Raw genomic sequence first — 13,256 nt, forward strand, 5'->3', positions numbered from 1 at the left:
CACCTGAAATTTATATAATGTTATTAACCAACATTACCTCAATAAGTTAAAAAAATGTTCATTTAAATGGTCAATTTTGGAGGACCAAACTGATATTTAAAAAGTTTTAGCCATATGTGTCAAGGGCTGTGTTAGGTGATTCTTAAAGATAAAAAGAGGCCTCTGCAAAGTAACACTGACATACTTGATGATTACTAAGTATTTTTTGTGTAAGAATAATTGTCAAGGAGCTTCAAACTGTTGACTACACAAACACTGGAAAGGAACAGTCTAACATCTGGCAGTACTGAGAGATCACTTCCGCCCACTGTATGTCAAACTGGAAAAATCTGACCACTGATAATGAAACTGTAAAATAATTTTTAGGTACATTTCAGATTTATCCTGGTTCATTCCATAAGGTTGACACTTGGATCTGGCCATGTCCCGGTATTGATTTTAACATTTGGCTGTTAGGCATTCTGCCAAAATAGGTATTTGCTGGGCTTCGAAATGCACAGTGCCACCCACTATGCTTTGAGAGATGCCTATTTGTTTTTCTTTAAGTGAATGTTAGTAACAGAAAACAAACCCACCACGGTAAGTCATTTTATCTTTAAAAATGAAGACAGTATGATTGTAGACAAAAACATACACAGAAATGAAAGCAAGCAAACTGAACCACAGGGCCGTATCTGGGAGGGGCGGGAGAGGAGCTGCCCTCTCTCGGGGTGTCTGTGGTGCCGGTTCTCACCTAGATGGTCCAGAAAAGTCAGCTCCTTCTTCTTCACACCTTTCGTCTAGTTCTTTCAGAGCTAAGGTGACGTCTTCTTCACAGATGGACTCTGGGCAGCTTTCAGGAGCCAGAGGCTCTGGCATGTCAGTTTCCTCTACATCAAGAATTCCTCGACACACGAGAGCATCCTGCCGTTCCTGAATTACATATGCCCCTGCATCTTCAAAGGCTGTAATAACCTGTTCCTCCTTTAATCCTGAACTTGTATCCTGTAAAAACAATCAGATTTTCTATGTACTTTAATAATATTAAAACAGGTCATTTATCAAATGGAATAAATGACTACTGCCATCAATATACACCTATTTTATTAAGTTGTTTTCATAAAGTTTAATTTTAGGAGTTTTGGGATTCTGATTATATAAACTTTTTTTTAAAGAGTCCCAGTTTTAAAAAAACTGAAATTAACATGCATTACCTGTTGCCACACAGAAACATCGAGTTCTCTTAATAGAATTTTGGTGTTTACTTAGACATGCATTCTTTGGTAAAATATCTTCTCTCATACATAAGAAGCTTACTGTAGATTCTCTCCACATAAAATGTCATTTCTTTCATTATCCCAGAACATTATGTCCAGTGACTTCTGGATATAAGGAAGGGGGTAATTTACAATAGTTAACCCACTGGTCCTGTGGGGCGGCCTATGAATCGGAAACAGGCTCTGACCAACCAGGAGGCTTCTGGACTGAAGCCATGATGGTTCATGGTCTTCCTGACTTAGTTGCGACGTAAGAATTGTGTTCGGGTATTAAGACCACAATACCTCATTTCAGCAGTGAGTTACAACTCAGAAAACACTGGAAATTTTAGACTTATTTTTGAAAATTAAATGAGTTACAAGCTCATAAAAGCATGACTGCATCCTTCTAACCCCAAGCAAAGGACATAAAAATTTGCACGGATATTAGTTTAATCAGTTCGAAGATAAGCACTATTAGTCCCTTACAGTTTTAAGGATAAAGATCAGCTTCTTTTAGTACTTAGACCTAGGTTACTAAGTTTTATGGTAGTTTCTTATCTTGTTTTCATGGATAAAAATAGAATTTTCCTTCTAAAATATGAAAAGTGAAAGTCAAAACTCTTGACTTTTGACCAGCTGGGGCCTTAGTGTATTTACCTGTAAAATTCATTTATATAATAAAAGAAGGGTTTTGACCAGATTCTGGGCTGGGTGCTCTGAGATTAATGACTAACCACAATTAGTTTACAATCTAATATAGGGTTAGGCTAATATGCAAAGGACAATAACACAGAATATGGTAAGTATAAGGAATATCATAAGCGATATACAAAGGACTACTGGTACTCAGAGAAGGGAAAGATCACATCTGGTTGAAGCAATCAAAGCTCATCTCGCTGGAGGACACGTGATGGGCTATGACAGGGTAGAGAAAGTCTGGGGATGAATGCGTCTGTCCTCCCAAAATCCACACCTTGAAACCCTAAGCCCCCATGATGGTATTAGGAGGTGGAGCCCTTGGGAGGTGATTAGGTCATGAGAGGGGAGCCCTCATGGATGGGATCAGTGCCCTTGTAAGAGGCCAGCAAGCCAGCTTTTTCTCCACCATGTGAGCACAGCAAGAAAACCGTCATCTGCTACCAGGAGGAGAGCCCTCACCCTGACCATGAGCTGGCTGGCACCTCGATCTTGAATTTCTTAGCCTCTGGAACTGCGAGAAATAAATTTCTATTGTTGATAAGCTACCCGGTTTATGGTATTTTGTTATAGCAGCCCAAGCTAAGATTGATAGTATTTCAGGGAAAAGGAATCAGAAGTTGTCAAAGGCACAGAAATATGGAAGAAAATACAAAGTGTGCACAAAGTGATTGAGTCCTCACACGATAATACTTTAAAAAATAATATAGTACAATTATTCCTTAACCATCCCAATAACATATTCAACACACTCAAAGGTTTCCATCTGAAATTTTCTTTTTTTAATGACGTGGCCATTAAAAGGGTAATAACCATTAGTTATTTGTTATGTGACAGTGCTAGAGACATTTCTACACCCAGAATTTTTATTGGTGTTAATTTTTCCTTCTATATCAATTTAAACATTGATGAAATAATGTTTAAATAATTTCATCAGGTTGAAATAATTTACCAAACTGCTTGTTAAATGCCCTCATTTCTTAGCAGTTTAAACCTATAGCTGGTTGTCATTTCTTTTTGGACAATAATTTTAAGATTGATAATTTTATCTGTAATTTTTATTACATAATATACACCAAAATTTTCTATAACACCTAGATTTCATGAAGATAATGCTTTTGGGCTAATGGAATGGACTCCATGGTTACATGTAGATTATGAGAATCAAATCTTATTAGACAAACACTTTGTTACATTCAAAGATTCAATGAGGAATTTCTGTCATCCATGAACTGGTCTCTGAACTATTATAAACACTAGAAGAAATCCTCTGTAAAGGTTTCTTTAATAAGCACAAGTTCAGAACTTGGTCCCTTCTACAGTCCAGAATTTCTGTCATTACAGGAAACACTATAGCCTACTGCTTCATGTTCCTGATATTAACAATTTAAGAGAAAAAATTAAAAAACATTCCTAGGAATGGATTTTTTCTTTATTTGTAAAATAGTTCACCTATTAAAATTAATTATATTCCTTATTTTCAGAAAATGCTGTAAGTAACAGAGTTATGGTTTTATTTTAGTATCTTCGAGTTTTCATACTTTCTAAAAAAGGGGGCAACTTGGGGCCATTTGACATTTTTAGGCACAGCAGGAAAAACAAATTAGGCCAACATAACTAACAGACACAAACTTGTATTACTCTCTTGTGGAGAGCATTCTTTTGGGTGATGGTTTTAATGTCAATAGAACTGTTTCTAAATCAAATACTATGGTTTAAAAATATTCTCATTCTCGTCCCCCAGTTCACAAAGTTTTATACTAGTAATGAAACCCACTACTGTGAAAAGACTAATGTAACAAACTGAAGTGTTTTTCCTTTACGGAAAGAAAGTATCCTCAGGAAACGTCTAGTGCCTTGGAAGTAAGATCATTAAATACTGTTGGATGAATGAACGCCCATCTGAAATAACACAATTTCCAATATACTACATGGAAATATATGAATTTCCAATTCATTTCTAATAAAAATGATTTCTAGGAGGTAGTTAACTCTGTAGCCTTTTAATAACCAAAAAATAAAAGAGTTCCGTATTTGTTAAACAATATTAAAACATACAACCACTAACCATACTGCTTTTCTTAAGAAGGTATTTTTAGTATCAGTCTGCTGTTTCCAATGTTTCTAATGAGAATGTCTACTGACCCTTTAACATGGCAGATGAGGTTATTAACTAGGTGTTAATGGCCACTTAACGAGCCTCCCAACAAGTGAAAGTCTGCTTAAGGCGCACCTCTAAATCCCGTCAGTTCACTCCTGTAAACATTTCTCACGTTCAGGCACTTGGTTTTAGTTCAGGCCCCCTGATCTCTTGCTAACAAAAATTCTTATCTCGGTCTCCTCCGACCCAGCCTCCCAACCTCTACAATGGAGACTAATAAAACACAAGTCAGACCATAACCTTCCCGATGACAGGCACCTAGGCCACAAGCTGCATGTGGCAGGTACAAGAACCTACTTTCCTTTTGCCGTAAGAAAAGCTGAGATTTAAAAAAATAAACATAATCAGATCATGTCATCCTCCTCAAACTCCTCCCATGGTTGCCTCCTGCGTGGCCTCTAGAAGGTGATCACGAGCCCAGCCTCCGACCCCCTCTGCTCCGCTCCCGTGTCCCCTATGTTCCCTGCTGCTCCCTCCACCTGCAATGTTCTCCCCCATCTTCAAGGATGGGCTCCTCCTTGTCACTTAGGCTTCAGCTCAAATGCCACCCTATCAACCTTCCCCTCACCAAGTCCACTCTGCTGTCAGCTTTTGTTAACATGAGTAAGATCACTTTCTGATACGGTATTTATAGTTCATTCGTTTTACCTGTTTGTTATGCCTCCCCACTGGCACCAAGCTCCATAAAACCAGGAGCCTTTGTCTGATGCAGTGCCATGAGCCAAGTGCCTGGAGAGTGCCCGGCCCGCGGTGGGGCCCAGTAAATACCGGTTAAGTGACTCAATGCTCGAGTGCTCTGTATCCCTACCTCGGTATCTGTTACAGTGCCTGTCACAGGCATATCTGTAAAGAATGAAGATTCAGGACTTCCCTTCCTCTCGAGATAAAGTCTACGTCTTTAGTATGGCATGTAGGACCCTTCATGTCTTAGACCCCTAACCCTCTCTCCTACTGCCCCTCCTCCTCCACTGTACTCTCCAGAAATACGGACTTTCCTGGCGTTACCTGAACCTGCCCTGTTATTTCACATGGCCACATCTTTCCATATGGTGTCCCTCTGCCTGGAATGTCCCAACTGCCATGAAGCCCATCCTTTACCACTGCTGTCCCTATGCACAGCTCATCAGCCTGAGTTTTCCCTAGAACATGTCTGTTACTGAGCTGCTCACACTGAAATGTAATGCTACTTTTTAACCCCTGTCTCCCTTAATAGATAATGCACTCCCTTAGAGCAGGGCTCATGCCTCATTCATCTCTCTAGCACCTAAATGAACGCCTGGCATCTAGTAAAATCTCAGTATCTGTTGACTTGAATTATCTAAAGTTCTGCTATACTAGTAGGAGCATTAAAAACTGCCAAAATGCCTTCATTTCAAAATATGTCTGTTTACTGTTAAAGACGTAAAATACATTATCAGCTTAATAAGAGCGTGAGAAATCAACTTACTAAAATGATGAGATCTAATAACGACATGGATTTGTTTAACATTGAAAAAACAGAGTATTTTCCTAGTAGTTACCACGGCATAAAAGCACACATGACAGAGCTATACAATGACAGTTTTAAAAAGTATTTATAATAAACTTAAAGAGAACACTAAGAAAACTAATACTTACTTATTTTTAGTCAGTCATTAGCTTGGAATCTGGCTTACTTCTCACAGGCCTTTCCAAAAAACAACACTAGTAGTTCCAAAGTCTTTTTAAAAAGATTTCATTTAAACAACTGCTAACACAGCTGGCCTGAGGTTTCCATCCCAATCACAGCACCAATTACTTAAACCCAAATACAAAGCAAAAAGAAATGAAAAACCAAAGCGATCCTTAGAGAAAGACAGCGCCACAGAAGCTGCTCACCGTCCCCAGAGAAGCGCTGTACATGAGCCTAATCACATTCTGCAACACAAATGCTCATTACAGACACTCAGGGTTATTTCTAACCTGTAGGTCATTTCCTTAATCCATCAACTATTTTTCATCATCGGATTTGACTATTTTATTGAAAAATAACCCACCAGGTTAGAAATACTGGACACAAATCATATAATTAGCATTATCAGATGAAAACTCTTTTGGAAAGGAAAGCAGGGATGTCAGAGTGCTAAAAGGAGCCCAGATTGGCCATGCACCAGCCCCCACTTCTCCCCACCTCAGGCAGCTGGCTGTTAGCATTATCTAGAGGAGGCTCCAAACTTGGGGTCTCATCTCTGATTTGAAGCACTTCCTCGGTTGACATGCTGCCGGTGGAGTCTTGAGACTGAAGGAGTAAATCAGGATGGTCTGGTGTGCTTTCATCTGCAGCAGAATCATTGTTTAACTAAAAGGAGAAATAGTAAAATAAGGAATTTATTCATGAATCAGTGATGGTCACAAAGGCCACAAGAAATGTGTTCTATATCTTAAGATATTTTCGGGGGGGGGGGAGGTGGGGGGGGCTTAGTTAGAAAGAGCTTCTTTGATTTCCTAAAATTGCCTCTTGCCCCATTCAGTCTATATCAGAATTGGTGCTATTAATGCACGCAGCTAACCCATCAGCAGAACTGAACTATCTTTTATACAGGTTTAAGTTTTGCTAAACAAAAACCATCAAAGGGTGAGAGCTCTATGTGACTGCATTCATCTTGAAATTCATATTTTTTAAAAAAATTATATATATGTATATATTTTTATTTTGGAGAGCGGAAGGGAGAGGGAGAGAGAGAAAAACATCAATAATGAGAGACAGACATTGATTGGCTGCCTCCTGCATGCCCCTTACTGGGCATGGAGCCCGAAACCTGGGCATGTGCCCTGACCTAGAATCGAACTGGCGACCTCTCTGTGCACAGGATGATGCCCAACCAACTGAGCCACACAGGCCAGGGCTGAAATTCCTATTTTTATGGTAGTGTTCTCTGTTTTCAGCTGGTTTGAGTATCTGTGGGGCAGGGCTATTCTCTGTGGCTTTGGTGCCAGGCACGCAATAGATTCTCAGGAAGCAGCATTAATTTTAATTCTGAAGTGGCTGTTTACTTAAGTGAAAATCAATACCACAGAACTTCAGTAATGCAGAAAGAATCAGGACAGTAAGGCTGCTGTCAGGGCAGGCCATCATTAGTTGGTTTACAGTCTTTGAAAAGTAGTATAATTAATTAGAAAAAAAGAAAAATATTATACTTTTCCCTCTTTTAAGCATGGTTATAAATTTTTCAGGGTCAATATTTAACATAAGAAATATTAACTCTGTGATTCAAAGTAGGTGAAGGTAAAAGTAATCTTTTTCCCATGAGGACGACGCAACTTCAAGTTCTTTTTATCTCACTACCACCACGACTGGGGTTGGCCTTATTAAGGAGGCAGTCAATTCTGCCCCAAGGCTCTCATGAGAGATAACCTTTATTAAGCACTTACTATAGGCCAGGTGGCCTTCCTCCTCATGAAACTCCCACGAGGCAGATATAATCAGGAGTCCTGTTTTAAAGGGCAGGTTAGGTATCTTGACCAGTTACACTGCCTACCCGGTAAGTGGCAATGCCAGCCTCTGAGCCCACAATCTGGCTCCAGGGAGGGCCTGTGCCTCATTCACTGTCACTGTTGCCGGTAACTCAACTGTTCCTTTACATGAAAACAGTTTTCTGGAGGACAAGCACGGGTGGCATGGATCTAGAGGGAGGACCAGGCATGGGTGGCATGGATCTAGAGCCACACTGCCTGGTAAACCCACTCATTAGCCGTGGGTCCCAGGAAAAGCCACTTAATCTGCAGAATGCAACAACCACACTTAGATCTGGTGGTTCAGGAGTTACACGTGACTTATACACATAAAACACCAAGAACAGAGACGGGTGCATCTTAAACACCCAGTAAATAACTCTTACCATTCTAATACTTGAATGGGGGATTAGTTGACAGACATACTGGGGCAACAATGAGATGCTAAAGAATGAGAGGTGACAGGAAGCCAACCACAAGCCAACAACTTTACATCTGGTCTAAAGCCAGCTCAGCCGGTCATCCAACATCACTGCCAACAAAGGCTGAGTGTAAAGCTAAAAGGCACCAGCTAAAGAGAGGCCCAGTTTAGCTCTGTGTGAAAAGTCACTCCTGGGCCCTGGCTGATGTGGCCCAGTGGTTAGAGTGTCGGCCTGAGCAGTGAAGGGTCTTGGGTTTGATTCTTGGTCAAGGGCACGTACCTGGGTTGTAGGTTTGATCTCTGGCCCCAGTCAGGGTGTGTGCAGGAGGCAACCAATCCATGTGTCTCTCTCGCATCAGTGTTTCTCTCTGTCTCCCCACCTTCTACTCTTTCTAAAAATCAATGGAAAAAATATCCTCGGGTGAGCATTAAAAACAAAAACAAAAACGACGGTAATCTTAAGAAAAAAAAGCACCTGCAGGATAGCCATGCAACTTAGATTACACCTGGTCCTCGCCGGCTGATTCTGTCTCATGTGTTCCCTGGTGCCCCCCCACCCCCCCACTGCACCTCAGCCTTTCTTCACCCCCATGTCTCTGAGGACAGGCTGCCTGCAGCCTTCCTCTCCCTCTTTACTCCACCACCGGGCCCTTGCAGTCAGGGCCTCCATCTAACTGACTTGATCGTGAAAGAGACCAAAGTTGAGCTCAATCTTCCCACATTAACTAGGAAAGAAGCGGGCAAGGGACTGAGCAGTGCTGGTGTTCATGCTGATACTAAAACATGTTTCATTCAAGAGGTGGTCCTCTAAAAGAGCCCAGAACGGCTCGCCGTCACTAGGGGAGAAGCACCAGAAAACCTGTCTTAGCTGGTGGGTGTGCAGTATCCACTTAAATGTTTAGTCCTGTCTTGGAGAACAGAATACTCCCTAACTGCTGCCAGTCTGCATTTTCATTTCAGTATGTGCGTTTTACCCAAACTGAAATGAAAACCAGAATATCAAGAAACAGTAATTACTAGGTTGGAGGTTAAGAGGGCAAGACCAGCTGCCGCTGTGTGAGGAAGTGACTGGGTACCATCTGCGTGCGAGAGAGTATCTGGCTTGCAGTGAGGGCCGCTTCCTCTTCCGAGGACTCGTCCGTATCCTCCTGGTTGGTCAGGTTCAGGCTGGGGGTGCTGCTGGAACACTGGTACTCCTGGAGGGATGGCGTGTCCCCTTTGTCAATACTGTCCAGCGAGCGCCTGCGGACTCCCCAGTTGAAATTGTCCATACTTTCACCCTGGAAAAGCAATGCGATTTTTAAGACCTCAAACACATGCTTGTAACTGCAGTAAATGTAATACACCAGGAAAACACATACTAAGGTGAAAAATACTTAATGCATTGTCATAAGCAGAGTTTCAATCAGCCCTTCAATTTCTTGAAACTTTTAAAACAGCATTAAATATTTATATTTCAAGAGATCAAAATATTTGGTTGATAACCTGTTTTAACAAAATGATTTTCTTAACTTTCTTTATTGTATTACTGGGGACCAATGAAATCGACTACCTAGGCCTTTCTAGTCTAATACACAAACACAATGAGATCACAAAGACGACAAATACATCACAGACGACAAGTAAACAACCCACAACACCAGGCTGCAACTTACCTGCAGCTCCTGGTTAGCAAAAAGGAAAACACACAGAATTAGAAAGAACGAAGACAAACATTTAAATATACACTACACTTCTGGGGAAAACTTTTTGTGATTTCTCTAACTCAAAGACTGATTCAAGCTCTGGATTAAACTTTGTGCAGGAAGCCAACGTGACTTAAATTACTTCTCAATGCAAAATAGGTGAAAAAGTCAGAGACAGACATTTAAAACAACATTTCTATGATACACTCCAGCAACACAAAATTGAAGAAAATCTTCAAAATTCACATAGATTTACTACTTGATACAAAACTGACTTAAAATACCCACATTCAGTGGACAACATACAAGGTCATAATTATCTGAGTCCGTAGCATGATTCTGACTAAATCAAAAGATCATTTCTTGTTATAAAACAGTTTAAGCTATTACAGCAATTGAAACATAACTTTTGCCAACTTCAAAAGGGCAAGCAGAAACATGACAAGTTTCTATTTCACCCCAGATTTATATAAGTTAAGTTCCTGTTATTCTAAGCTGAACCTCCTTTTGTAAGGGTATAATTCTTACAACTCTTTCCTAAGCCCTGATGCGAGTCGGCCAGCACAATGCGATTTACTTGTATTCCTTTACTCAAGAGGAATTGTCTAGAATAGAGGTTTTCAAATCTTTTTTTCTTTTTTAATAAAGGAGAGGAATACTTATTTCAAATGAAATTTAAGATGGAAGCCGACTGTATAAAAATGATGAACAAAGCCGAGTTCCTCTGGTTGAACCAGGAGCTCTAGCCAGTTGGCCCTTGGATCTTTTCCTGTTTCTCAGGGCATATCCTAGAAGCCCTCGGCTCTGCAGGTCAGAGTCTCAAAAGCCTCTTTCCTAAAACACATTTCAAATACTATTATGTAGCATAACACATACTAATGGTAACAGCTCCCAGTCCATACTTGGCGGATGAATAAATACACACTGTGGGCTTTCATGGGTTCATTAGCAGTTAAGTTTGTTTTGTAGCGAAGTCTTTCCTGTAACCATGTTTTAAGCAAGACTATATTTAGACTTTAGAAAAATCTCTATCATTTGATTTTGCCTAATTATGAGGCAGAAATTAGCATCACTCTCCCGAAATACTGTCACTTGAATTAAAGACAGACCTACAATAAGCACCTTTAATTTCATCTGACTAAAATTGTAATCAAAAGCCATTTTTATTACCACTGACATTTTTGAGTACTGGATGAACTTCGAAGCATTTATATTTTTTGTTTGCTTTTTAAAAAAAGAACACTAATCTTATCATTATAAAAATGTCAAGGACCTACCTTTAGAAATTTTAAATTCTGAACTCTAAAAAGCAAATAACTACAAAAGAATTTAGCAGCTGCACATGCCCTTGAGGTAGGGCAGCAGGTCTCTCCAACTCATCACACTTTCTGAAATCAATTTTAGAGGGTGGTGACCTACCTCTTTTGAAATCAAATATAAAATGAAAGGAAGAGAACAGAAAATATCAGTGTGCATAAAGCATTAGTAAGGATGCATCTCTTGAAACTTTTATTTTAAAGGTGCGTGCATATTTATAGTTGGATGTGATATAAAATGTGTTAACTATGGATCACAGTAAAAAGAAGTTTAAAAGCCACTGCCCTACAGGTTGCAGAATAATACCTGTGGGGCTCCTAACAACCTGTACAATTGTGTCTTTGGGAACACATAAGTGGCGAACTATCACAGAGAAGCCTGCATAGCTGCTGAGCTAGTGTAAAGGCACTTGTCTGATTCTGAGGAACTGCGGTCATATCCTCATATCTGAAGCATGTAAGAAACCTCCCTAATCTGGATTCCTATCAACTAATGGTGTGACATGGAGCAGGCCATTACACTTCATTCCGCTACCTCACCGATTAGAGCCAAAGGAAGCATTCCTTCAAGCGAGTTGATGAATGCATATGCATTATGTGGGTGACTTGAAATTCTTCGGAGAAAGTCACAGCAATGACATGGCATGGATTCTTAATAAAGTGTTTGGGCCTCTCGAATACAGATATTCATAACAATTTTAGAATGAACATTTTCTTGACCTATTTAATATAAACTTCTCAAGTTTGGGTGATTGTGGTTTAGGGCACTGACCTCAGTTATAGGGACAGGTTCTGACTAGCCTAAGACAACCAGGGCAATCCTATCGCTTTGCCTGAGTGACTGTTTCAGAAACTGGCAAACGTCTTAATGTGGGCCAATGAGATGTGACAAGAAATTTGCTAAGAGTTTAGGAAAGCAACTTCTTTACTTTCATGAGCATTCCTGGAAGTGACCCTCATTTCTCCTGAACATGGCTACTGTGGCTGTGAGCCCACACACAGCGTGACAACCATCTTTCTGTTGTCTGAGGTCAAGCTGACTTAGAGAGATAGGCAGAGCCTAGAGAACTGCAGAGAGAGACTCAGAGACCGCAGTGAGCCATATCTAAATAAGCCCTGACTCTGCCCATCTGTTTTGTGAGCTAATAAATCCACTTTTGAGTTAGATTTTCCATTTGGAAAGCATCTGAACAGACAACCATCAATTTGATCTAAATTAAATCAACCTGGAGGAGAAAGCCCTTTGGGCATTATGAAGTGAGGCATTTGAGAGAGCTGGCTATATCATCAAATAGAAAGTGGTGAGGAATGGCACTGGAAGAATCTCTGTCACTTACCATAGGAAAGTTTTAAGAGAGCCAAAGCCTTTTTAATTGTCAAATTAGTGTAAATGCCACATTCTTTAAAATTGTTTGATAAGTTTTAATTTTTTTACTATTTTGCTACACATTAATTTTTATATCACATGCCAAACATTTATGCCCAAGCTCATCCTAAATTTAAAACATACTTTTGGTATAGCATAGGAAATATAGTCAATAATATTGTAATAACTGCGTATGGTATCAGGTGGATGTCTAACCACTATTTTGTACATCTGAAACTAATATTAAATGTCAACTATAATTGAAAAATAAAAAAAATAAAGAACTTCTGAAGAAATCAATTTTTTACTTTCTATTTTTAAAGATAAAGACAAAAAATTAGATGTTCCTGTTTTATTTCAGACTTATTCTGCTACTGGACTAATTGTACCAATCACATTTAGTTCTCAATTTCGATTTTTATCTTTTTGACCTTACACTGACCTTAATAAGAAAAGAATCTACGGTCAAATCTTCAATTCTTATACAGTTACAACTGTTCTATAAATATTACAATAGAAAGTCCATATCCTTACCTCTGCATCTTCCAATTCAACATCTAAAAAGTCAAAATCCTTAAAAACTCCAAACTGCTGTTCACTGGTGTTATCTTCTGCAGCTACTTCGTCTTCTTGGATTACGTCTTCTGTTGCAGAAATCAGGCTCGTCTGCTGGTCCCCGACGTCCAAATCTTCGTTAGAAGAAAATATCACCTGACCCCCCCACAAAAAAATAAAAATAAAAAGCCACCTGTCAGCTCTGCCATTCTGCATATGGGACATCCATGCCCTAAGAGCCACTGCAGGCCTCAACTGTCAATGAATTCAGAGCTTTAACTGGTCTTCGTGTTAACACCTAACTGGTTGAATACTTAGCACAGCTGCCAGGTGTCACAAAGACAAGC

The 13,256-nt window shown here is 39.8% G+C and overlaps 1 protein-coding gene across 10 annotated transcripts in view; it reads right to left on the reverse strand.

Moving 5' to 3' along the window:
* Positions 1-13,256, reverse strand: part of FRYL (FRY like transcription coactivator) — a 232,288-nt gene that overhangs the window by 15,850 nt on the left and 203,182 nt on the right. For all 10 annotated transcript variants that reach the window (XM_081118984.1, XM_081118983.1, XM_081118981.1 and 7 more), the window contains 4 exons: positions 12,889-13,065; positions 9,064-9,267; positions 6,245-6,412; positions 734-984 (listed from right to left, as the gene is read on the reverse strand). In XM_081118984.1, the coding sequence (XP_080975110.1) occupies positions 734-984; positions 6,245-6,412; positions 9,064-9,267; positions 12,889-13,065 (800 nt within the window). The remainder of the gene's footprint in view (positions 1-733; positions 985-6,244; positions 6,413-9,063; positions 9,268-12,888; positions 13,066-13,256) is intronic.

The sequence above is a fragment of the Miniopterus schreibersii genome (assembly GCF_964146895.1).
Source record: "Miniopterus schreibersii genome assembly, chromosome: 1".
Lineage (NCBI taxonomy): Eukaryota > Metazoa > Chordata > Mammalia > Chiroptera > Miniopteridae > Miniopterus > Miniopterus schreibersii.